This window comes from Arachis ipaensis, chromosome B6, assembly GCF_059453495.1.
Source record: "Arachis ipaensis isolate K30076 ecotype BB chromosome B6, ASM5945349v1, whole genome shotgun sequence".
In the NCBI taxonomy this organism is placed as follows: Eukaryota; Viridiplantae; Streptophyta; class Magnoliopsida; order Fabales; family Fabaceae; genus Arachis; species Arachis ipaensis.
In genome coordinates, this window is record NC_142441.1 from 133,721,946 (window position 1) to 133,748,245 (window position 26,300).

The following is a 26,300-nucleotide window of genomic DNA, read 5'->3' on the forward strand; positions in this document are numbered from 1 at the left end:
AGTCAGCAAAAAAATCCAACCTCTACCCCAACAAGCAAGGTGAATCAAGCTAATCACAATAAAAGAAAGCTTGTTAGGAGGAATTTATATCAGGGGGCACTAATTTTCACCTCTCCCCCCTTGGAAACATTTCTTTTAACCAATTGAAAGAAGAGGAAGAAACTTCAATAATCAAGTGTCAAGCTAGTGACATTAAAGAAGCGCTTGTTGGGAGACAACCCAACTACTAGTATCCTTGGTTTTGCAGTTACTTTAGTTTTAATTTTATAGTTATTTTGATTTTAGCATTATAGTTATTTTAGTTTTGGTTTTAAATTACTTTATCTCAATTTTTTTTAGAAATTTTCATGTTTTACATGTGTTTTGGTCATGCAGAGTGGTTAGAATAAGAACATGAGCAATTAAAAAGGAATTTTTGACACCCTGGAGTTTTTCTTTGCTTGAGGACAAGCAAACTTTTAAGTTTGGTGTTGTAGAGTGCGCTCTCTGTTTAGCTTATCATCAGTGGCACCATGGGAAGATGAATGTCCTTCATGGAGGAGCACAACCGGAGGAATGAGATGGCCACCAGCATAACTGAGGTGGTTGAGTTCCTTTCATTCTATTTTCTCTTCCGTTCTTATTTTGTTGTCTTCTATTTTCTGTTGCTTTGATTGCATGATCTTTAGTGCTTTCAGTTCTTAGATTTAGTTGCACATTCTATTATTTGCTTTTAGTAAAAAAAAAATTATCTCATGTACCACTCACTGAGTTTGAATCTAAAAAGAAAAAAAAAAGAAGTGATGTATTGCATGAGAAATTGAGGTTATATTTAAGAGTAGTCTTATTTACTTAAATGTGGTAGTATTATCCGTGATTTTGAATGCATGACATGAACAGTACATATTTGAATTTGAATAAAGGGATGTTGATGTATAAGGAACAAGATGAAAGAGAACTATTATGACTTCTCTGAAATTAGTGAAAGCTTAATCCTTGAAACAAAAGAAACAACAAAAGAAAAATAAAAGCAAGGTCCAAGGCTCTGAGCATCAATGACTAAGGAGATCAGACATGATTAAAAACTCAAAGAGTTGTTTCCTTAGTCATATGCTTGTGGTATTCTTGTGTCAAGTAATCTTTAAGACAGAATATTTAGAGTTGAGATCAGATACATTTAGTAGAGTATGCCAAAGGCTTTGAGCACTACTGTCTGGGAGTAGATGAAGGAAAAAAAATATTCAGAACTTAAAGAGAGTTCCCCAGTTAAGTGCTTGTGGTGTTCTCGTGTCAACTAACCATTGAGACAGAATATTTAAAGTCTCGCTAGGCTCAAGGTGCAAAGTACCATTTGCTTGAGAATTAAAGGATATCTGCTGTGTTTAAGGATTAAAATGAAGTATAAGGATCAGAGAATTCATAATATAATCCGGATTCTAATTCCGAATGACAGTGACACTCATCTAATTCAAAGGAGAGTGAGATGCCAAAACTGTTCAGAATTACAGGAGATAAGCCCCACTTTAAGAATAGACATGAGTATAACTGAACTCTCACTTCTCATGCAAATTCACATCCTAATCATGTACAAATTTTGGTTGCTTGAGGACAAGCAACAATTCAAGTTTGGTGTTGTGATGCGTGAGCATCTTCTCTATCTTTTCCTAGTGAATTTGTACTTGAATTGCTAAGTTTAATCAAGATTTAAGTATTTTTGAGTAACTATGAATGCTACTTTGAGTTGTGTGCAATTTGGTTTATTTCAGCTAGCATTCGGATGGATTTAATGGAGTTTTGTAGCAGAAAAGGAAGGAAGCGAATGATGCTGTCAACCCCGACCTCCTTGCACTCAAACAGAAATACCTTGAGCTACATAGATCCAATTGACATAATTTTAGCGGCATTGAAAAGCTAACGTTTAGAGCTTTCCAATGATATATAATAGTATACCATTTTTTTCTATTTCGTATGGTTTTCTCCACACTGAACTTGAGCTTTCTCAAGTTCAGCGTCAACTCAACGCACCAAAGGAACATCACGCGCATCACTCCACGCTGAACTTGAGAATTCTCAAGTTCAGCGTGGACTCAAGAAAAGCACAAAGGAAACACACTGCCTCATCCACACTGAACTTGAGAATTTCCAAGTTCAGCGTAGACATTAATACACAAGTGGTCGTCCCCAATACGTCCAGAGGCTGCACGAGAAGTATTTAATAAATTTTGATTAAACTTTATTTCTTTTATAAATAGGAAAAGATATTATTTAATTTTGAGAAAATATATTTTACATTAATTAGGATTAGATATAAAAGGGAAAAGAATCAGCCCTTAGGGTTCTTCTCTTCTTCTCTTCTATCTCATTCCGCACTTTACAGTTTTACAGAATCCTAGTTTTCTCTCTGAACCATGAGCAACTAAACCTCCACTGTTAAGGTTAGGAGCTCTGCTATTGTATGGATTGATACTATTATTTTTCTATTTTAATTCATGTACTAATTTATAATTCAAGAATTATTTTCATACTTTATCTTATGAATTTTGGGTGGAACGGAAGTTTGACCCTTGTTCTAATTGCGTTCTTATATAACTTAGAAAAGCTCGTTACTTGAACAATAGCTTGAAAACATATTTTCCTAAACTTCTAATTATCTGAACTTAATGGGATACGTGACATATAATCCTCTTATATTTGGGTAATTAGAGTTTTTGTGGCATATAAACTAGAATTGAACTTCACCCTTTAATTAGAATTAATTGACAAAGGAATTGGCGGTTGATGAGAGTTAGAGGAGACTAAAAAGCTCTAAGGAATTAGAGTTTAGTCACATATAGTTTGCCATCAATTGAATCTTGCATGATTAAAATAGTTAGTAAGAAAAGTCAATCCGAAAAATAGATAACTCTGAAGCCTTAACTGTTTTCTCCATATATTATTCACAACTTGTTTACTGCTTGCTTTCTGATATTCTGAATTTACTATTTAATACAATTGAACTTTCAAACACCATTTTCTGTTTGTCTAACTAAGCAAATCACTTGACCATTGTTGCTTAATCCATCAATCCTCGTGGGATCGACCCTCACCACCTGAGGTATTACTTGGTATGACCTGGTGCACTTGCCGGTTAGTTTGTGGGTTATAAATTCTGCACCAGTGACCACCACTGATCCTCGCCGCCGCCGCTGCTGCTCCTCTCCCCCTCTTTCATCCTCGTCCTTCTTTCTTTCTTCTTCTCTCTCTTTTCCCTCTCCCCTTTTTATGTGCCCTCGCCCAACCAGCCCGTCGTCGCCGTGCCGCCGGCGAACCCATCACATTCCTCTTCTCTCTCCTTTTCGCACTTCATCTCTGCCCTACTTCTGTTTGGCCACTCCCAGTTCTTCGTGGCTTTGACAAGTGAAACAGGGCCCAGCCTCTGTTTTTAATTCTCTAGCCACTCACAACCGCCTCTGGACCGGCCACCTCTTCTGCTTCGGCTAACACATTCTTTGGCCACCTCCAGCCCCTTCCCGTCATGCCCGGACCGCCGACGCTCCACCACTGCCTCCCCTGTCCCCTCTTTTTTGTTTTCTATTTTCATAATCCAGGTTACCATTTTGCTTTCAATTTCTATTTTTGGTTAGTGTTATTTCCTTTATTTGATTCTAGATTTGTTTAGCTGAATTTTGATTTTCTGTTAGTTGATTTTAGGTGGGTATTGAATTGCTGAAAGTTACTGCTGAATTGTTGTTGTTGACTTAGTTTAGATTTGATAGAATTAGCTGAGGTTATTGAATTTCTGTAGTTAAACTGTATACATAATCTATTGTTGTTGTTGTTCTTCTACGTCTGGTTGTTGTTGCTTCTGCTATTCTTCCGCTTCTGGTTTAGCTTCAGCTTCATCTTCTGTTTTTGGTGGATTTTCAAGAAGAAGGGGAAGGGTATTTTCGTCCGAAGGACGATTTTAAAACAAACTGGAACCTTTGTGACCATTTTGTAGCGAAAAAAAGGTTGGGGACGAAATAAATTTTCGACCTCTACATTAGGAACCAAAATCGTACTTAACCCTAAATAGTAAATAGGAACTCAAAGCACCTCTCTATTCTCTATTAGGAGGAACTAACTTTAGTCCTTATTGTAGTCCCACTTAATTAATTTATTAAAATACTTAAAATTAATGTAATTATTTTTTTCAATAATGTTATTTAAATTTATAAATTCAAAAATAATTCACTATTATAAGATATTAATATTAAAAAAAATTCATATATAACAATAATACACAATATATAATTCAAAATTACACTAATTTATAAAATTACTTAATACAAAGAAAAACATAATTAAACTCTATAATTGATAAAAATAAGCAACCCAACCAAAAATTATTTTATAAGGTGTAAAAATTAAATTATTTTTTATGTAAATAAATTTAATTAATTATAATTTAATATAATAATATAAATAATATTCAATATTTATTATGATATAAATAATTAATATAAATTATTAATTAAATAAAAATATAATTATTTAATATAACTAATTATTATAATTATTATTAAATTAATTATGATTTAATTATTTAATATAATTATTTAATTAATTAAGATTTTATACAATTATTTATTTTTATAATAACTTACCACTTCACAAGTTATTATTGGTTATCACAAATTCTCATTCATAGGAATTCTCTTGTCTCGAAAACCGAGACCCTTCTTCTCTTCCTTCCAATGGTTGATTTCTCTGTTTGCCAGAAAAAGTGTTATTAGAACTGGAGCGTTAGAGTTGCTCTTATGACTCATCCAAATGATCGTTCATATTATGCAGCAGTTTCAAATTTCATACTCAAGTGTCCAGAAAAGGCACAAGCACTATGGCCCCTTATCCCCAATTTCATAACACAGCTGACCATACATTGAGCCGCTAAGCCGTCGTCGTAAGGGTTGTACACTCAGGGCATCCACCCAGAATTTCCAATCTACATGCTTTGGTTACGGGAACATCCAGTAAGCCACTCACAATGCTCTGCATAATCACATCATCACGTCAAAAATACTCGACAAAATCTGACCCTTTAACATGTTTTATTGAAAAAATTCCACTCTATCCTGAGTCTCAGATACTAAAATGATAATCTCATCTCTATTTATAAAATATACACTTTCTTCGTTTATAACGTTTAAAAAACCTCAATAAATTTTTTGTGTTAATTAACATTAATTTTATCAATTTTAAAAAAAATAAATTATTTTTTACAAAAATATCTTTTAACAAAAATTTTATTTTTTTGTGATTGAATTTTGTTTTTCAAAATATCTTTTAATAAATTATTTTTCTATTGATTAAATTGTATTTAAACTAAAATATTTTTTAAAAAAATTAAGGAAATCTGAGAAGAAAGCAATATGGAGAAGTATGGATTTTTCAATGACAATCTTCAGAAATAAGGGTGACTGTTATTTGTGTTTTTGAAAAAAATAATTTGATCATTAAAAAAATAATTTTTTTCTTATAAAAATATAATTTAATCAATAAAAATAATTATGTTATATTAATTATAAATTTATTATTTTATTTTTAATCATACTTGCTAAATTAGAAAAAAAATCAAAGAAACATCAAATTAGAATTTATGAACAAATTCAAATTGAAATATGAATATCAACTTCTCAATAACAAGTTACTTCTTTATAAATAAATACATTATAAATAAATTTTTTATAAATAAATTTTTTTTATAAATTATTGTTAAAGCTTTAAAGATCCGATTTTCATCAAATTTAAAATCGGATTAGGATTTAAAAAATATATCCAGTATATATTTAGAGTCAAGTCTAAGTTAAGACAAACCCAATTTCACCCGGCTCTTGTACATCCTTAGTTTGGTTGACTCGATTCTTTGCAACATCCATGGTGATACTCATAAATTGACTTTAACTTAATATGGTCTTTTAAATTTTGATATTTGACCCATAATAAGTTAGAATCATATTGGATTGAATTTATACAGACAAGCAGCAATACTGAAGAAACGAGACTAGGAATACTTGGATGCAAATTAAACAAATGATACAACATTCTATACTAATAATTATTATAAATATTCAAAAAAGAATACAATTAAATACGACTTCCAAAAACTACAAATCGAATTTAACAGTTCTCACGACAGGTTTCTTTGAATTACAATGATTCTGAAGGGAATCGGTATCAACTGTGCCCATGGCAGATAGTTTGATGCCAAAGGAAGCGAGTCTATTGATGTCCCTTGGAAGAGGAGATTGCCAAAGGCCATCCCACCAGGCAGGAGGGAGAAGTGGCGTGAAGGCGCATTGATTGGGCTGACGGCGACAACTCAATGGCCCGGCATATCTGTTCCAAACATGGCCCCAACCAATCTGGTTTTTCAAACCATCATTCAACAAATTACTTTGGAAGCTGCTAAAGAATGCAAAATTTGAACCGGTTGAGTTGTTTCCTAAAGAAAAAAAAAAAAAAAACTATTGTCAGATCATGAAGTTGTGGCATGATATTTAGACATTATTCTGCATAGTTAATAATGAAAGAAAAATCAATAGAAGGGACGGAGGTTGTGTTGTGCAAGCACCTAGATTTTGTGCTGCAGCGAGGGCAGCAATTAACTGAGCATAGGTAGTACCAACTCGCCGGTGCGCTCCAGAAATAGAAGCATATCTAGCGCGAGATGCAAGGAAAAAATCAACAAAAGCAACCCATCTGGGAGCTGGGCCCCAATCCTTCACTCTAAAATCAGCCTTCTGCAATCCTTGAAACATACTTCCCTTGAAGTTTTCATAATCAAAATGAATAACCTGGTCAAGCATATAATCAAAGGCACATGAATTTTGCTGCGTCTATTGATGGCTACCTCATACATCATATTCAGAAAAGTATTAAACTAGATGGAGGAAACAATTACTTAACACATTACATTGACAATAAATTTCACACACTTAAGAACTGAAACTTACCTCAGCAAATTCACTTATATTGGCTATGATACTTTTAACGAGGGTAGGTGTATCTGACACAACAACCACCTTTGGTCTTGATGTTAGGTGTTGTCTCTCTATGGCTTTTTTTATACAACGCAATGCTGCCTGTACAGCTCTTATAGACCTGAAAAAATGGAAGAAATTGTATCTATCAATTAAGGCCATATTTCATTGTAGAGGTTGAAATTGCCTAGAAGTCAGGAAAACAGCTGAAAGCTCGATGGAAGATGCCAAATTTCAACAGATGGTACAAATGAAATAATAAGCTAACAAGAAAGCTAAGTTATTTTACATTGTTAAGGGGCACAGTAGGCGTTTCTCTTGACTTGTTTGCCTTGATTTATATAGAAGTTGAATGGGTACAGATCAGAATGGTGGCAAGACGGGATGAAAACCAGGATCATTCAAAATATAACCATTGCCCCAAAAATATTATTCACATTTTGATGTGTTCCGAGGTGTTAATTGCCAGTTTGAACAGTGGTTGAAAAACCAGTTTAAGATTTTATGAACATAAATCTCTTCAAATTGCCTTGCAATATTTAAGACTCGCATTGCCATAGTTGGATAGGAGGAGAGGGAAACAATCAAAACAGGATGAGGAGGCAGGAATACTGTCCATGGAGGTATGGAGCAGAAACAAGAATCATGATACTCCCAAACCAAGGCACGTTTGCTGCTATTCCTAATTACAGTATGAATTCACTGAGTTGATAAGGAATATCTAAGGCTGGCCTTAATTTCTAATCTGTCAAGGGAGGACTTACAAGCACCTGCTGATATATGCGGTGTATTTGCTTCATTATGCAATGAAATTATCACAGATAAATTAAGTTATTTAGTTCTTTTTGCAAACCTTCCCCACCTATTGGGATAACACTTTGTTGTTATCCCATTCATTCATTCTAATAGAGAGGCGCCTACTACTTGGGTCACATTGCACAAAGGGTCTCGGCTGATCCTAACAAAACCACAGCGATGCTAGAATGGTCGGTGCCTACGGACTAGCGGGCTTTACGGGGATTCTTGGGCCTTACCGGTTATTATTATAGGCGTTTTGTGCAAGGATACGGGGTGATCGCCAAGCCATTGACGGAGTTGACAAAGCGAAATGCATTTGAATGGAATGACAAGGCCCAGGAGGCTTTTTGAGAGATTGAAGAGGCTGATGCAGACCTACCGACTCTAGCAGTCCCGGATTTCAATCGAGACTCTCTGTTGGAAACTGATGCATCGAGTGAGGGGTTGGGTGCGGTGCTGTCCCAGCAAGGCAGACCAATAGCATTTCTAAGCCAAGCACTATCTCCAAGGGCCCGGCAAAAATCTGCATATGAGACGGAGTTGATGGCCATTGTCTTCGCTGTCCAAAAGTGGCGGCATTACTTGTTGGGCCGCCATTTTATTGTTCTCACAGATCAGCCAAGTCTGAAATTCCTCACGGACCAGCGACTCGTGGACCCAGCTTACTTGAAGTGGACCACTAAATTGTTAGGCTTGGATTTTGAGATCCAATACCGGCCAGGCCTTGAGAATAAGGCAGCAGATGCGTTGTCACGACAAATGATGTCAAGGGCAATCTCGGTAGTGCATATGAACCTCTAGGAAACGGTGGAAGAGGAGGTGGCTCACAACCAAGAGCTGCTAAAGATCCTGGTCGCCCTGCAGCAGGGGCTGGATGACTATCCGGGGTATTCCCTACACAAGGGTCGGCTGTTTTATCAAGGGAGAGCAGTGTGCCCGCAAATTCTTCTCAGATCCCACTTTTGCTGGCTGAGTCCCATGATAGTGGGGTGGGAGGACATTCAGGCTTCTTTCGAACCTATAAGCGGCTGGCAGCAGCGGTTCATTGGCGCGGCATGAGGCAACGGATCAGGGATTATGTTGCAGGCTGCCATACTTGCCAGCAAAACAAGCATGCCATGTTGAAACCGGCGGGGCTGTTGCAGCCCCTACCAGTTCCAGAGAGAGTTTGGGAGCACGTTACGATGGATTTTGTGGCGGCATTGCCAAAATCCAAAGGCATGGACACTATCCTGGTAGTGGTCGATCGGTTAACTAAATACGCTCACTTCATCCCCCTAGCTCATCCATTTTCAGCCAAGGAGGTGGCACTAGCCCTTATTAAGGAGGTGGTTAAACTACACGGGTTTCCTAAGCCAATCATATCGGATAAGGATAGGGTGTTCATTAGTAAGTTTTGGTCCGAACTATTCCAAGTCGCAGGGACAAAATTGAAATACAGCACGACATTTCATTCTCAAACTGATGGCTAAACCGAAGTGGTGAATCACTGTTTGGATACTTATTTGCGGTGCTTTGTGGGGAGGGCTACCCGAAGAAATGGTTGGAGTACCATGGGCGGAGTTTTGGTTAAATACCTTCTACAATGCCTCAGCCCAAACAACTCCATTTCAAGCACTTTATGGTGTGCCAGCACCTGTTCTTTTCCGTGGAGAGACGTTTCCATCGCATGTTGAGGAGGTGGCAGCATTGACCGCAGGGATGCGGTGTTAGCAGAGCTGAAGATGCACTTGGTGCAGGCTCAGCAGCGGATGAAACAAGGAGCAGATGGCATCGAAGGGATGTGGAGTTCAAGCCTAGTGAGTGGGTTTATTTGAAAGTGCAACCTTATCGGATGCGGACACTAGCGCAGAGGGTCAATGAAAAGCTAAGCCCTCGTTACTATGGACCGTTTGAAGTGGTTGAGAAGATAGGGGCAGGGGCATACAGGTTACCCATGCCTCAAGGGTGCAGACTCCACTCGGTCTTCCACATTAGCAAGTTGAAAAAGGCCGTTCCGCCGCAGCAGCAGGTACAGACACTTCCACTGGGAGTGGCTGAGGATGGTGAGCTGGTTATGCATCCGTCTCAGATCATGGCATCGCGAACCGCAGAGGACGAGGCTTTGGAGTATTTGGTGCGCTGGCTGGGCCTCTCCCCTTGTGAGGACAGCTGGGAGAGAGTGGCAGGCCACCTTTCCGGAGTTCCACCTTGAGGACAAGGTGGTTGTCCAAGGGGGGAGTATTGATGGAGAGGCGCCTACTACTAACAGGTTTGGGCTGTGTTACAAAAGGAGAGGTAAGTGGCGGTTAAGTAACGGTTTGTTTTAGGAGTTGTGGGCATGTCCAGCTGGATGATAGGTTGTTAGACTCTATTACTCACTGAATATAAATAGCTAGGTTATAGTTAGTTTAGGGGAGTGTATTTTCTGTTGTGAATTCTGTTAGAAGTTGGAGGGAATCTCTCTCCCTGAGTTGGTAGTTCCAACTGTGTAGAACCTTCTAGGGAGTGCTAATTGGCCATCCCTGTGTATCAATAAAGCTTAACCATTCTGCTATTGCTGGTCCTATCACATTCTATTGTTGAAAAAGAGTATAACTTCAAAAAGGAAAAGAAAAGAAAGGCTTCACCAATCACCAGCCTCATTCATCAAACAAACATGATAATTCCTCTTGAATGAAATTAGCATGTACTCACATTACCTATTCATAAGCATCCGCATATGCAATGAGATGTCAGGGTTTTCCCCACCACCAATAACCCAATCGACAGCCGCTTCAACATCTTTTGAAGGGGATATGAGGACTCTCATGAGCTCCCCAAATACATTCGGCCTAGATCCTAGAACTTGTGGATCACCAAATAAATCAGAAGCAGCAACCCTCATCTGAGTGTGTATATTTTTTAGGAAGAATTGTGCTGCCACAGCATCTGTTGTTCCTTGAAACCTAAAATGTAAGGTTAATACTTAATAGTCATTACATGATGCCTGGGAGAGTAATAAGTAGAAGAGGACCTCATTTTACCATATGATAGGTTGCTTCCATTGCTTCCAATTGCTACAGAGAACATTTGATTCAGTTGGCTTTTCAAAATCATCAGTCCTCATAACCAGTGCCCTTCCATATTTGCTTTCACAATTGTTTTGTCTCCATAAATGCTTTATTTCTTTCATCGTAAAGGTAAAGTTGGAATAAGAAATGTAGTCTCCAAAAGGATATTTACCTCTGAAATGCAAAAAGCAAGTGATAATTAGATAGTGTAAAGATAGAGATATGTCCACTAAGCAAAATCTGAAGAGGATCCTAGGAAGCTAGGCTGCAAAACCAGAGCAGTTTTGCAAATTCAACAATGGCAGGCAACTATTTGAACAATGAAAAATAAAAACAAACTTGATACCCGTCAAGGATTGGGTTTGTTTAACAAAACTACCCACATGGGAGATTCATTAGGTAGTTTTATCGAACTAATCCAATCATTGATGAGTATTGAATTAGTTTATATCTTTCATGGCTAGAATTGTCGGTATTTGAATCTTTCATGGTCAAAAAAGGTAATTTATTCCATCTCAAAGGTTTAATGAATGTAAACTATGGAAAGTGAACATAAGTTGCTATTTGACTGTTCAACAATGCTTTTAGTACAAGGCATATTTAAGCTAACACAGATAGTTAATATTGGAGCCAATGACATAGTGGATGCTCAAAGGGGAAGTTTGGTTATCACCTAAAGTTTAACAGAGAAGAATTATGGTGTTAGTTCCTGTATATAATTTTTCATGCAGAATGGGTCCTTGATTTTCACACCCACATTATTATAGGATACAAGATTAACCAAAAAGGACCTACTAGATGGAACTTGTGTTTTCCCAAAAAGCAAAGCAAAGTTAGTTCTTTAAAATGAAAAAGAAAGGCTTGGGAAAGAACCAATATGCCTGGTTTGGCCAATGATCAAGGACCGATTCAACATTATACTCAGTGCTGCAGCAGTTAAAACCTTGTACATTTCGTTCCCAAAACCTGCCTCAGCTGTCTTTCCAAGTACGAAGCCATGCCTACAGAACTGCTCCGGGGGCCAATCCCTGACTCTTGCAGCACCTGAAACATCAAACAATGTCAAGTCCTGATTTCATAACTGTTACCTGCAGAAGCACATATTTCCTATATGTAGGTTCCTATTACTATTTCCACCTTCCAAAAAAAGAAATAAAGGAGGATCATTGAAAAATGGCTATTATCCATTACCAAGTGCTCCCTTTACAACAGAATTAAAGTCTTGAGTGTGAAATCTAGAATACTTAAGTAAGGGAAGTCTGAAACGTAATCACAAGCGCAGAAACTACATAGCACCAAAGTTCCTGAAACAAAGTTAAACAATGACAGGATCTTATTTCATAATTGTTATCTGCAGATGCACATAGTTCCTGTCTGTAGGTTCCTATCACTATTTCTCTTCCCTTTTTTTTTTCAATAAAAGGAATAAAAGAGCATCATTAAAAAATAGCATAGATAATAGCTGGCCATTATCCATTAGCAAGTGCTCCCTTTAGGAACATAGTCTTGAGTGCAAAATCTAGTAACATTAAGTAAGAAAAGTCTGAAATACTAATCAGAAGTTCAGAAACTACACAACATCAAAGTTCTTGTCTTGTAGAGAGCGTCCTCCAAATTTCATTACACCAAACAACAGAAGAAGAAGTATTTAGCAAAGTCCTGAGCTGATGAAACATACAAGCCAAGTAAGAGCTACACAAGTTACGTTCCACTAAAGCCAATTTTATGGAAAACTCAGATATTTAACTCCTTCAGCCAAAACATCATTTTTCTTTCAAGAAAAAATAAAAGAAAGAAAGAAAAAAAAAAAAGAAAGAAATGCGAGAAACTTAGAGAGAGAGAGAGAGAGAGAGAAAGGGGAACGAGGCTAACCATTCACATAAAAATGATGTTCAACAATTCTCCTCGCTCTGAGGGTTTCAATCCCAACGCTTCTGCTGAAATCCTTCCCCATCTTCTCTACCGTCGCGCACGTTTTCTCTCCCACGCCCTCCTCAGCCGCGTTCCCCACTCCGATGGTCGCATCGGCATCGTCGCCACCATCCTCGTCGCCACCGATGCCGTCTAAACTGGAGCTATTGGACTCTTCGAACTCGAAATCCTGCGGGAAATCGACGGTAATCGGAGGATCCATCGGCCTCAACGCCAGCATCAACAGCCCCAAACCCGTCACCACCGCACACAACACCACAAACGGTTGCAACAACATTCGCCTCCTTCTTCCTCCTCCATATCTCATCTTCTCTCTCTCTCAATGTTTTTCTGTTGTTCTTGCAGCTTCTCAACAAGCTCAGCTTAGCATAGCTAGCTTCGTGTGCCTGCTAAGACGGATCTGAACTCTGAAGTGTGTTGTGTTTTCTTTTTCTTTTCCTTTTCCTTTTCCTTTTTCTCTTCGGTGTGTAAGTGTGTTGGCAATTACGCGTGCCTCTATCGGGTTTATATCCGACCCTAACCCGCACCATCATTATCTGAATCCGAACCCGCTCGTGTGAATGAGTGGCGCGCATTACGCACCGCATCCGTCAGAAAAAGGAAACATCTCTTTCAATGAATCTTAGTGGGGGAGCACAAACAAAACGACGTAGCAGAAGAAAAGAAACGTCAACGGTCAAACTTTCTCCATCGAAAAGGGGAAATTAATTAAATTTTTAAAAAAGAAAAAATAAATAAATAAAAATAAGAGAGATCCTCCTCAGTTCTCGCATTTGTCATTTGGAAACGCTTATTCATTTTTTCTTTTTGTGAGGAGGGGACACATAACGGTCGTAACTACCATAATGGAGAACAACAAAGACGCCGGCGACGAACCGCCACGTTCTCCCATGGCGGACCCCACAGAATCCGATCCCAAACTAGAAACCAAATCAGAAACCGACTCACAGCCACCGCCGAACGAGGGAGGGGAGGATGCAGAGAGCGCAGAGAAGAAGGAAGAGACCGCAGAGGATGTTATTGATGATCCTCCGCTTTCAACCCCGCTAAGCCTCGAGAAGGCGCACGAAGACATGGATCAATTCCTCGAAACACTGAAACAGAAGGAGGAAGCGTCGGTTGAGATGCCTGTTTTCCTTGACAAGTTCTTGGATCTGGTGGAGGACAAGATAGCAAGGTACGACGCTGGAGACGATAGAGCGGATGATTCGTCGTTGTTGGAAGCGGTGAGCCGGATTTCGAGCCTAATGAAAACCGTACAGACTCAGCACCAACCAGAACCGCTCATGAACCGCATCGGCTCGATCCAGCAGCGTGCAATGACGTACTTGGAGGAAGATTTCCGGTTGTTGATGGAACAATATAGAAACGCTACGGAATCAGATCCCGGCGGCCATGACCACAAGGGGAAGCACGTGGAGGAACAGCCGCAGGAGGATTCCGAGAACGCGCCGGAGGAATCCGAGTTGGATTTCCCGGGATATTCCGAGGAAACTATTTCCAGCCTGAAAGAGATTGCCGGCGAAATGGTCGCCGGCGGTTATACCGCTGAGTGCTGCCAGGTTTATATGACCTCAAGGAGGAACGCGTTCGACGATGCTCTGCAAAAATTAGGGTTCGAGAAGTTTAGCATCGACGAGGTCCAGAAGGCGCATTGGGAGACTCTTTCGAGGGAGATGATCCCGTCTTGGATCAACACGTTCAAGCAGTGCGCCGCCGTGTACTTCCCCGGCGAGAGGAGGTTGGTGGATGAGGTGTTCGCCGATCGGCCTGAATTGGCAGCGGGGATCTTTAGCAACCTCTGTCGCGGCGTGGTGATCCAGCTGCTGAACTTCTTGGAGGGAACAGCGATGACAAAGCGCGCGGCGGAGAAGCTCTTCAAGCTCCTCGACATGTACGAGACCGTTCGGGATGTGATCCCGAAAATGGACGAGCTCTTCTCCGAGGAGCACGTGGCGGAAGAGCTGAAGACGGAGCTGAATCTGGCCAAGTCGAGGCTTGGCGAGGCTACTATCTCCATCTTCGGCGACTTCGAGAACAATATAAAGTCTGATACCGGAAAGACGCCGGTGCCAGGTGGCGCCGTACACCCTGTGACGCGCTATGTGATGAACTACCTTACTACAAGTGGTGATTACAAGGAGACGTTGGAGCAGGTTTTCAAGGAGCATTCGAAGATCGAGCGCGCAGATTCCACCAGTAGGCCCCACGGCGAGAGTCAGGGGCAGAATGGGAAAGAGGATGAGAAGGCAGCTGCGTCGCCGTTTGCAGCGCAGGTGATGAGGGTGATGGACTTGCTGGACTCCTACCTCGACTCCAAGGCCAAGCTCTACAAGGATAATTGTCTAACTTCCTTTTTCATGATGAACAATGGAAGGTATCTTCTCTCTCTCCATTCCTATCTTTTCTGGTGGGAAACATCAAATAAATCTCAATCTCAATTTTTATTTTAGTTATATAACGTACATGATTCAATCAATAAATCTAAATTTTTATTTTTGCCTCATGAATTTTTTAAAAGATAATTGCAATTAATTTTTTATGTGTAGTTTCATGAAAATATAAAGTATTGTTCTATGTAGTCTGATACTCATTTAGGATGAAAAATATGTTTTTTTTTTCTTCTTCTTCTTAGCTTTATTGCTCTTTGCAGCAATTTTTTCCAAGGAATATTATGACATCATTATAACATCTTCTAAATTTTTAAATATTTAATTAAATATATTCAATTATCTAATAATTTATAATATTATTTTTATAAAAAGATGTCGGTACGAGAATATCCACCATTATAATTTGGTGGATACTACAATGAAGATTTTATTATTGTCTTCATGTGAAAATATTTTCTTTTGATCTTTGGATGATGGATTGGATAGTTAGATTTTGATATTTATAAAAGTGTTGTTTTTGTTTAAAATATGGCTAAATAAATAAATCACACTTTTAAACAAAGCATCTTTATAAAAAGATGTTTTTGCCATCTTCATTTGAGTAGTTACCTTACAATTTAACGCAAAAATAAATCAACATATGATGTTGCCCTCTACAGTTGACATAAATCTTTGTTGATTTCTTTTTTTCTGCTTATTTGATAGTTTATTCAGGTGTCATATCACAAAATAAATAAATTTATCGTGCTTCTCATCTCTAGCCAATAAAAAAATATTAAAAGTAAAGATAAGAAGATAATAATTTATAATTAATTTATTTAATTAATATTTATAATATTTTATATATAATATTTATAATTATATATTTATTTTAGTTATATTTAATGAATAAAAAAACAAATTATGATTATTTTTGGCCAGCAAACTTTTTCCCAAATAATTTTGATAAATAAATATGTCGATGTTTAATCATTCAAAAGAGGTGACTGGCACTACACCAAATTTAAGAGTTGAAAACAATTTATTTTTTAGTTATGTTAAAAAAAAATTATTAAGTAAACAATAATTTTTGTAAATAATATGAATAATAGATTTTAGAATTGACTCAATAAAGCAAAAAAATATTTCACTCTAAATTACCTCTTAAATCTTAATATTAGGATTATTTGCACATCTAGTAAATTGAACATCTAACTATTATTAATTGTATATAAATAAATCGAATAAAAAAATAATTATCCAATTAAAAATAATAGATATAATTATCTGTATACCTATTGAACTATCAATATATTTATTGTTTACATCGTTGCTATAATTTTTCTTTTTCATGTTAAAATTGTAATTGCATGTTCGTCGAGATCCAATTTTTGTGGTTTGTGCAAGTTACTGTCCATAGAGCGAGTGGCGCATGACAAGCATATTGAGGTAACTAACTAGATTGGTATGATGAGATCAGGTACATTCTGCAAAAGATAAAGGGGTCAATTGAGATGGCGCAAGTGATGGGAGACAACTGGTGTCGGAAGAGATCCTCAGAGCTTCGAGCATACCACAAAAAATATATGAGAGACACATGGCACAAAGTGTTAGAATCCCTGAAACATGAGGAGCTGACGGTGAACGGCAAGGTTGATAAACCTAAACTAAAGGAAAGGTTCAAGACCTTCAACGCCTTGTTTGACGAGATCCACAGGACACAGAGCTCGTGGGTTGTGAAGGACGGGCAGCTCCAATCAGAGCTTAGGGTCTCCATCTCCGCTGTAATCATCCCCGCTTACAGGGCTTTTCTTGGAAAATACGCTCAGGTATTGGATCCTGGCCGCCAAACAGAGAAGTATATCAAGTACCAACCTGAAGATATAGAGAACTATATTGATGAGTTATTTGATGGAAAGCCTCATCAGTCTATTGCCAAAAGGAAAACATGACCTTCAATTTATTTATATTATTCATCTTATCCTTCTCCACCATTACCACCACCACCACCCAAAACTTCCTATATGATCGTGAGGATGATGAGTAGTTATATATGACAATATTTATATACGCAAGTATATATATATACATATTTATATATTTTTTTTAACTTTTAAACAGAATAAAAAATTGAAAATACAAAAGGGAAAAAAAAAGAATATTGTAAGAAGCAGAAAAGAAAAGGTGCTTTGGCATGAAGATGGAGCAGAAAGAAGGGGTTCGGCATACTGCTTGCATGCATGTATACGTGCATGTGGATGGTTTTTTTTTTTTTTTTTTTTTTTGGAAAAAGGTGGGGGTACCACAAATGTTTTACTTTTATTTTGTACTGTATTGTATTGTATTATTGTATGGGGATGCATGTTTGATTAGAGTCTGAGACACAAGGCCTACATGTATTCCAAACTTCAAATCATGCCCTTTTTTTCATTCAATTTTCAGTTGAGCTCGTGTAATTTTTCTTTTCCTTTTTGAATCAAAACATTTGGTACATAATTAAGTATTGACAACATATTTAGTTGAAGTATTGTTTTTCTTTTAGTTAATCTCGCTTATATTTTATAATGCAATTTCATAATTTCACCAAGTTTTATTTTCATCATTTTCATTTGCCATGCCATGATAAAAGAATTATGGGAGCATGGAGTAACGCATTCCAACACCTAATTCCAAAGAAATTAAATAACAATAAAAATAAAAATAAGACACTATATTTGTTAAATCAATTTTGATTCTAAGCTTTTTGAAATAATATAATTATCTGTTTACATGTCAATTAACTATATTTACAAATAAACCTATTCTACTGTTTTTCCTTGTAAACTATCAGGGCCTAATTTTTTTAATTGGAATTTACAATAAAACCCTCATCACATGTTAGAATTCTTTTTTCTTATCTGAATTAAAATTCATGTATGTTCTTGATTTTTCCGTTGAACACTTGAACCTTAGTGTTGTGTGTATGTCATAGCATGTTAAGGATAATAATAATTTATATATCCTAATACTTATCTCTACAATGTATAATGAAATTATTATTATTATATAAAATGTCAAGTTGACCCCAAACAAAATTTTCGACATTTTTATTTAAGTTTCCAACATTTAAAATCAAAGTTCTCACCAATTCCAATAATCTTTAAAATAATAAAAACAAAAAATAAAACTATGAGAAAAAAATTAAAAAAATAAAAAAATATCTAATTGTTCTAGACAAAAATATATACTGACAATTTGGTTAACACTACAAGAAAAACGCTGAGTAACATTGAGATTTAGCGTCACATATTAGCGTCAGTTTTACCGACGAATTTAGAGACGGTTTTTATGTGGAATTCATCAGGTCAAATCATTATCGGCGAATTTTCGTTTCTGACGATAAATTCTCCGGTAATAATTTGAGGAAAAACGAGAAAAATATACGCGAAATTTAGTTTGGGATTTACTCGTAGAAAAATTCGTCGGTGAATCCATTTTAGTAGAACACTGCATTTTGGTGACCGCAATGCGTTACCGTCGGATTTATCCGCCGGTAAAGAACCTTAAAATTCAAAGCGCGAACCCTCTCCCCCTTCATTTCAAAATCTCCTCTCTCTCTCTCTCTACACTTTCTTTTCCCACTCTCTCTACCCGTCTCCTTTTCTCGCTACCTCGTCAGCACCGCTGCCGTCTCCCTCCTCTCGTTGCACTATCCCTTCTCCACGACTAGAGAATTGCTCAAACTGCGCCTCTGCCCTGTAAAAAATCTGCACCGCCTCGCTACTGCGACGAGGAGTCTGCTACGCCACCGACCACCGACTCCATTTCAAGTAAGTTGGTCGTTTCTACCATTAATATTTGGATTTTGCTGTGAAATAGATTTTAATATATGTTCTATGAACAAATTGAACAAATTTATGTAAATTTAGTGTTTAGAGTTTAAATTATGTTACCATGAAATTGGGTTTAGGGTTTGGAATTGATTACCGTGAAATTGGGTTTAGAGTTTAAATTTTGTTACTTTAGAATTTTGTAACAACTCAATTAATCATTCAATATTATTGATAATAATATGATAATAAGGTATGTTATTTCATTGTATTTATATTAATTATAAACTTAATATAAGAACAAAAAAAAGTTTGTTCTAGGAATACGACTTTAGTTATTTGAGAAAATTGATGGGTTTTTATGTAAGGGTATCAAATAAAAATAGTTATATTAAAAAAAATTAGTATAAGACTCGAGATATAAACATGCGAATTTGGTTATAATACTAGTATATTCATTATTTGTTGTGTGTATGTTTTTGATAAATTATTTTTGTTATTTGATCTATAAATTATGAAATTAAAATGAAACCTTTTTTAACTATAATTTCTAGTTAGCCATTAAAAATAAATAGTTGAACTTTCATTTTGCACAAATCTAATCTTATAACAATCCAATTGTGTTTTATAATAATGTGTTTCCATGTGATATAGGTCATTACAAGTTTAAATAATAACTTGTTAGGCACATCTCTGTAGATTGAATTGCTAAGTTGTAGTAGTCCTTGGCACAATCCCATTCACTCAACCAAATTCATATTTACAGTTTTGCATATTACTTTTGCATTGGATTTATATATGCACATTTTATTATACTTGATTATGTTAATATATTGACTAATTGTGAAAGTAAGCAAACTTAATTATCCTTGATTTAAAGGTTCTAGAATGTTTGAAATAGAACTTGTGTTTATAATTTCATTTGTGTATGATTTTAAACTTGCAAGACATATGTATATACTAGTACCATATTTGTTATGTTGTTAATCATGCATCAACATGGATGTTCTAGATTCTAAATTAGTCATGTTCAAGGCTTATTTATCATTCTAAGGTATAAAATTTTGGTCTTCTAGCTTACATGTTATATCTCCAACCTTCATGAGATTAAGGATTATTGCTTTGAATTTGAATCATGAAGGCTTCTTGTTTAATTGAGTTTAATTGTTATGAATTTAATTGATTGACTGATGCTGTGAATTGAGGTTGGTTAGATTTGTGAAATCCGTAAAGATGGATATATGTCCAAATTTAAGGGAGGTTATGTCAATTTTTTTTTGAAATAATATAAATATTGAAGGATTTGTGTAGTATATATGTTTATTAGTGTTAATAATACAGTCTCTTTACAGATATGACGATAGGTAACAGAGGTAGATCGAGTGGATCTAGTGATCGTGGTAGAGGAAAGATTTTCACCGAATCCTAAGAGACTGCTCAATCATCGCCTTCTACCCCGACTATCCTGTCAATCCATGTGACGTCATAGATGGGTCCAGCGGACCAGCAGTTCATCATAGTCCCGAATCCGAACTACGTGTCTCCTTCTACTACGCTCCCCTACAGATTCAGCGACAGAGCCCGTGGTGGGTGATTCGTCTAATGCGTCCTAACAGGATGCCCCTCTACCACCGCCCGTCATACGGATGAGGATTTGGCCTAATGGCATGCAAACGTGAGTTATTACTATTTTAATATCTTTTATACGGATAAGATTTGTGTGTGTGTGTGTGTGTGTGTGTGTGTGTGTGTGTGTGTGTGATTAAGTCAATGTATGACTACCCATGGCGGAGCTACACGAAGATCCCTGTTGAGACTAGAGAGTGATGGTTTTAGAAGTGGGCGATAAGAACTAGATGTTGTTGAATTAACTATATTTAAACTGTATTTTATTTTAACTAACTAATGTTGTTGAATTACTTTGTTCAGTTGAAATTTATATGGGATACGGAACATGATTTAATGATCAGGAATATCTACGACCACTGGGTAGCTAAACGACTTTAGCAGATGATGAGCGACGTTCGATGAGGGCGCAACCACGTAACAATCTAGATCCATCCATCTATCAAGAAGGAACTGGAGGCCCATTTTAGAACTGATGAGGGGGGTTCAAGCGTCGCCATCTAACAAACGTCGCTAACAGGGTTTCGTCGAGATCGTCAAAGTATACGGGTGGGTCGACTATCTTCATGAAGACAAAGAGCAGGCTGGTAAGTAGTTTGCTATTGTTTGTTAATTATTACTTGAATTAGATGTTTCTTGATTTATTTTATTGGTTGATTTCAATATGTGTAATTTAAGTTATTGGATCGTGAGGCGACACTGGTGGAGACCTTCAAGTATACCCATATGTTGAAGGCCAACAAGGAGAGATTTGCTGATGAGTGGTATGCGGCTCATTATGTGAGTTTCAATTAATTCTAAGTTTGAAATTTATTCGGTTTACAGTTGATTAACTGTTATCCTAATCACAACGTGTGTTACACAGGAGGACTACACACAGAGATTGGGGGCCATGACCCAGCAATCTCAGCCGCTAGTGAAAACGATGACCCCAGCTCTGATACCTCAATGGTAGATCCTGATAGGTTTTGGCGCGACAACACCTTTGAACCCCACAAGAATCGCATCTTCGGGTTGGGGTCATTCTTAGCCAGCGACCTCCGCACCTCCACATTGGCAGCTTCATCTGTCTCTGCCTCTACTACCAGCCATGTCGATCCCGAGAAAGTTGTCGACTTGAGGAAGGTGGTGCAGAAGCTCACACAAGAGCTTTACCAACAAGCTCAACAGTCTGAGCAGAGGTACAACGAGCTTCTTGCACACATGGGAGACACCACAGTCATCAACTCGTAGATGACAGAGAAGCTGGAGCGGCTATAGCGTTTGCGAGAGCATATGGAGGTGTACAACGTGCAGATGCACGCTGGAGGCAACAGCGCTACTGGTAGGGCATCGATATTAGCACTTACTCTGCCGCCTCAGCAGGGAGAAGACAACAGCGATAAAGATTATCGAGATCTATAAGTTTAGGGATATACTTTATTTTATGTCTATTTCATTGTATTCTACTTCTGTGACATTTTATTATATTGAGACAATTGATATTTAATAAAATTATTAGTTAATTTCTGGTAATTTGGAATTTTTGCCCTAATTATGTTAACAAGAATTTTAATTTGACTACTAATTGTGGCTTAATTGTGAAAAAAACTACCGTAGAATTTACTGGCAGAAAAATCCGACAGTAATTAGGCGACAAAACGCATAATATGGTGCCAAAGTTACCGTCGGAATAATTCGACGATAATCAGCAACTTAGTCTTGGCAAATTCATTAAAAAACTGACGAAATATCCGTTGGTAATTAGCATTGGACAAAATAATCTGCTAGTAAATAATTTTTGGCGCCGTTCATATTGTCAAATTCAATCCGACGGTACTCAACGCTTTTCTTGTAGTGTAAATAAAATTGATACATTATCAGCTTAACACAAGGATAATGAAACGTATACTCAAGGTTGTAAATGCCTAACGATTACTTCATGACAGTATAATATCGGGAGAAGGGAACCACGGGGTAAGCTACATTCTTCTCACTACAATCATCATAAAAGCACTACTAACTTAAGCATCGGAGTGCCTTTGTAGGTTGTCCTCCCGGCCTGGTGTTAACACGGCTCACGTCAGGGTCCCAGAATCTCTTAAGCTCGTGAACAATCAAAGATACTGATGCATGAGCATCTTTAGTTGTTTTCTTTAGTATTTCTTTTAGTAAAGTTAGTGAATTTCTTATTCTTAATTGAGATTTTAGTGATTTAATCAATATTTTTTGAAGTTGCTTTAAGCTATGGTATGTGTAGGAAAGTGTTGAAAATGAGTAAAAACAAGGATGAAAAGGAGTAAGCAACCACACTAAGTAAGCAACCATAGCCCTAAAGAGCAAGACATGGAATGAGCAAACAGAAGAGCAAACAGAGAACCTTCTAGACAACATAACAAGCAAACAGAGAAGCACCTTCAGGAGCCAAATTCCAATCATGCGTATATATGCCGAAGTCTGGGTGTATATATGCCAAATTGCCATGTGTTGTACTTGCCTCACCAGGCGTATATATGCACAACCAAAAGCCCCTCTAGTAGCCAACCAACCCATGCATATATACGCCAAAGCTTATGCGTATATACGCCAAATTGCCATGCGTTCTACGTGCTTCACCAGGCGTATATACGCACAAGTAAAATGCACCTCCAGTGGTCAACTCTTTTCATGCGTATATGCTTGGAAACCATGGGTATATACTTAAGGAACCATCCGTATAATGCACGGGCCAAAAACACCTCCAGGGACATCTCATTCTTTCACTAATCTTTCCAACTTCAAATGATTGCTTTGTTGGCCCAAGATTAAGTTTCAAGCCCATGATTTCAACTAAGAAAGGCACCAAGTTTTGAATTTCAATTGCAAGAAAGATCATTAGCTAATTAAGATTTATTAATAAAAGATTTTATTTGAATTAGATTTGATTCCGTTTTGATTTAGTTTGAATTCTAGGTTATTGTTTAGGTTTTAAATAAGTCATTGTCTACAAACATAGGGATTTATCATCATATACCACACACTACACTTTACAGTTTTGTATTCATTCCACCATGAGCAACTAATCTCTTTAGTTAAGGTTAGGAGCTCTGTTTATCTCTTTTATAGATTATTAATCTGAGTGTTTTACTTTATTTGAGGTTTATGCTTTGATCTATTTCATGATTGAGTTTTTGTTATTTATCCCTAAAGATTTGGAATTGTTGGGAAACATTCTAACCCCGTTTTAGATTCTAAATATTGTTTTAGAAAAAGTAATATTGGAATTGGCTTAATTAAAAACTCTTTCTCACAACTTTTTTATTTAACTAGGAATAGTGTTTCGAAGAGTGTGCGATACTTTATCATTTACAATTGCTCTAGTTTGAATAAGTAACATAAAATTTGGATTAGAAAACTTTTGGAAATCATTCTTTCTTGTAAGTTTTAATTGTTTAGGATTAGTTTGGATAAGTGACATATAGTTCAACCTAAGGACTATTCTTGAATCTTATTTGAAACTAAATCAGATTTGTGCTTCACCTCTTTTCTTAAATAATTGACTAAGGAATTAGCGATTAATTAGGTTAAAGAGAAATTGATTTGTCAAAGAATTGGAATTTGATTATTTATGATTTATCGTGATTGATCTCTGCATGCCTCAAATAAATTAATACAATGATTGTTTTCCTAGAGAGTGAACATCTCTGAAACCTTAACATTCTCATCATCATTGTTTTTATTTACTGTTTGCCTCTGTTTACACGTTTGAATGATTCACTCCTCTGTTTTTTATTTGTCTATTTAGAATAATCAATTAATCATTGTTGCTTAATTCATTAATTCTTGTGGGAACAATAATCCACTCACCGTGGTATTACTTGATACGATTTGGTGTACTTGTCAAGTTGTAGTTTTGAAAATTTTTGCATCAGGTATAGACATTTGACACCGTCTGTAGGGACCTTCATACGCTTAGTACCATGGCTTATCATAAAATACAATTAACTGTTAACCCAAACACTCCCCACAAAGAAAGGCTTCACAAAGATGGGCACGAATCTGACCTCAACACCACGGATAAGTATCAAGTTCCTCCGGGTTTTGAGCACCATCAGAACCATAATACCGAAGCTCAGCACTTCGTAGGCTTGGGCCTGGCAGATTATGTTCATGCGATACAGGAGATGCGTTATAAGATGCAGGAGTTAGAGTGTAAACTTGCTAAATATTTACAATCTCGACAATCCTGATATCGGAGTCATATGACAAGAGGTTGATGAAACAAGCGAGAAAGGAGAATGTCGGAGAGATTTCAATGTCGTAGACATAAGGACGAATGCCAATGATTCCATTTGCCACGAAGGAATAAGAGAGAGTCTCTTCGACATGAGAAAGTACATCGGGATATGAGAGACAAGGAAAGTTTAATTCCATGTCTGCCAGTCTAAAAGGAAGCGAACTTCGCAAAGGAGTCTGATTCCTAGAAGGCATAGGGATTCTTGGGAACACATAATCATGGGAAAAACTCCATTCACTTCGCATGTTCTTCAACTCAGGCTGCCCAAATACTTTGACAAGCCAATAGACTGGAGTATGAAGGCAAGTCAGGTCCTCAAGAGCAAATTGACGCCTTTGAGGCACGAATGAACTTAGAGGGAGTAGGAGATGCTATAAAGTGTAAGACATATATGGTTACACTATTTGGGCTTACGATGGCATGGTTTAATACTTTACCTTCTGGTTCTATTTTATCGTTTCACGATATCAAGATAAAGTTTCTTGCTTATTTCACTACAAGACAAACTCAAGCTAAGCATCCCATTTCACTACTTGGGGTAGAGCAAAGAGTTGGGAAAAGCATTTGAGATTATCTAGATCACTTCAATAAGACATTTTTGGAAGTTAACACACCAATTCCTGAAGTCATGTGTCTTTGTCTCATAGCTGGATTACTCGAAGAAGATTTCAAAAAACATCTCACTTCTAAAGATGTCAAATCTATAAAAGAAATCCATAAAATTGCTCTAGAATACATGAGGGACAAAGACATTTTGAGAGTAGTTTTAACGATACAAAAGAATCCAGCCCCCTCGCCTAATAAGGCCAAGAGTTCGGGGCAAAATACTCTGAAGTCATCAGTTCCACATGTGGAAAAGTTCTCAATATATACACCTTTGGTTGCATAATTGGCAGAAGTCTATCAACAAGTTTTTCATAAAGGTATGTTACCAAAAGTAAGGCAAATTTTAGGGTATATTGCCATGTTTTCCATAAAGGTATATTTCCATGTTTCCCAGGGGAGCGATAAAGTCCACAAGGTCGTTTCCCGTCATTCTAGGATTCGCATTACCTATTCTACCTCTGCCTCACCCGCAACTGCGTCTACGAGTCAACATCGGGTCCCTGTTCACACCAAACAAGTGATATCAAGTTGATCAATCTCAATATCGCAAGTTTAGTGTTTTCAAGCTCCAAATGCATGCTCATGAATATTCATGCCACATATATCAGTTAGATAACCTAATTTAGCATGTAAAGACTCCCAGAAGATGCCCAGAAGCACAGTCAGTTAGTCCCTCAAGCTCTACAAAAATGAACTGCTCTGATACCATAATGTAACACCCTACCACACAGGACTTTACGCTTAAGCTGTAAAACAGAGGTGGTGTGGTATTACGATCTATAAAATAAAACATACATACATAATATAATTGAAGAAATATAATATTCGAGGAGCCTTGAAGGTTGGTTAAAGCAAAGTCGTGAAAATAAAAGCGCAACGCTCAAGATAAC

At 37.1% G+C, this 26,300-nt stretch overlaps 2 protein-coding genes across 2 annotated transcripts; one reads left to right on the forward strand and one right to left on the reverse strand.

Annotated features, from left to right (window-relative positions):
* Window positions 1-5,988: 5,988 nt before the first annotated feature.
* On the reverse strand, window positions 5,989-13,211 carry LOC107647381 (uncharacterized). Its single transcript, XM_088491561.1, has 7 exons — window positions 12,683-13,211; window positions 11,692-11,854; window positions 10,784-10,984; window positions 10,460-10,705; window positions 6,954-7,101; window positions 6,572-6,794; window positions 5,989-6,442 (listed from the first exon to the last, which is right to left on the reverse strand). Exons 1-7 carry the CDS (start codon window positions 13,047-13,049, stop codon window positions 6,105-6,107), a joined length of 1,686 nt encoding a protein of 561 aa, XP_088347687.1. The 5' UTR covers window positions 13,050-13,211; the 3' UTR covers window positions 5,989-6,104.
* Window positions 13,212-13,517: 306 nt separating this feature from the next.
* LOC107647382 (exocyst complex component EXO70C2) lies at window positions 13,518-17,165 on the forward strand. Its single transcript, XM_016351460.3, has 2 exons — window positions 13,518-15,119; window positions 16,595-17,165. The coding sequence occupies exons 1-2, from the start codon at window positions 13,588-13,590 to the stop codon at window positions 17,064-17,066; spliced, it is 2,004 nt and encodes a 667-aa protein (XP_016206946.1). The 5' UTR covers window positions 13,518-13,587; the 3' UTR covers window positions 17,067-17,165.
* Window positions 17,166-26,300: the final 9,135 nt, after the last annotated feature.

What these genes read in the sequence shown, in the direction of transcription:
- LOC107647381 (XM_088491561.1), bottom strand. Translation starts at nt 13,049, where the DNA reads ATGAGATATGGAGGAGGAAGAAGGAGGCGAATGTTGTTGCAACCGTTT. An exon ending in TGGAAGCAACCTATCATATG is followed by an intron (nt 10,706 to 10,783) that starts GTAAAATGAGGT and finishes CTTACATTTTAG; the next exon opens with GTTTCAAGGAACAACAGATG. An exon ending in ATATAAGTGAATTTGCTGAG is followed by an intron (nt 6,795 to 6,953) that starts GTAAGTTTCAGT and finishes ATGCTTGACCAG; the next exon opens with GTTATTCATTTTGATTATGA.
- LOC107647382 (XM_016351460.3), top strand. Translation starts at nt 13,588, where the DNA reads ATGGAGAACAACAAAGACGCCGGCGACGAACCGCCACGTTCTCCCATG. An exon ending in TTCATGATGAACAATGGAAG is followed by an intron (nt 15,120 to 16,594) that starts GTATCTTCTCTC and finishes TGATGAGATCAG; the next exon opens with GTACATTCTGCAAAAGATAA.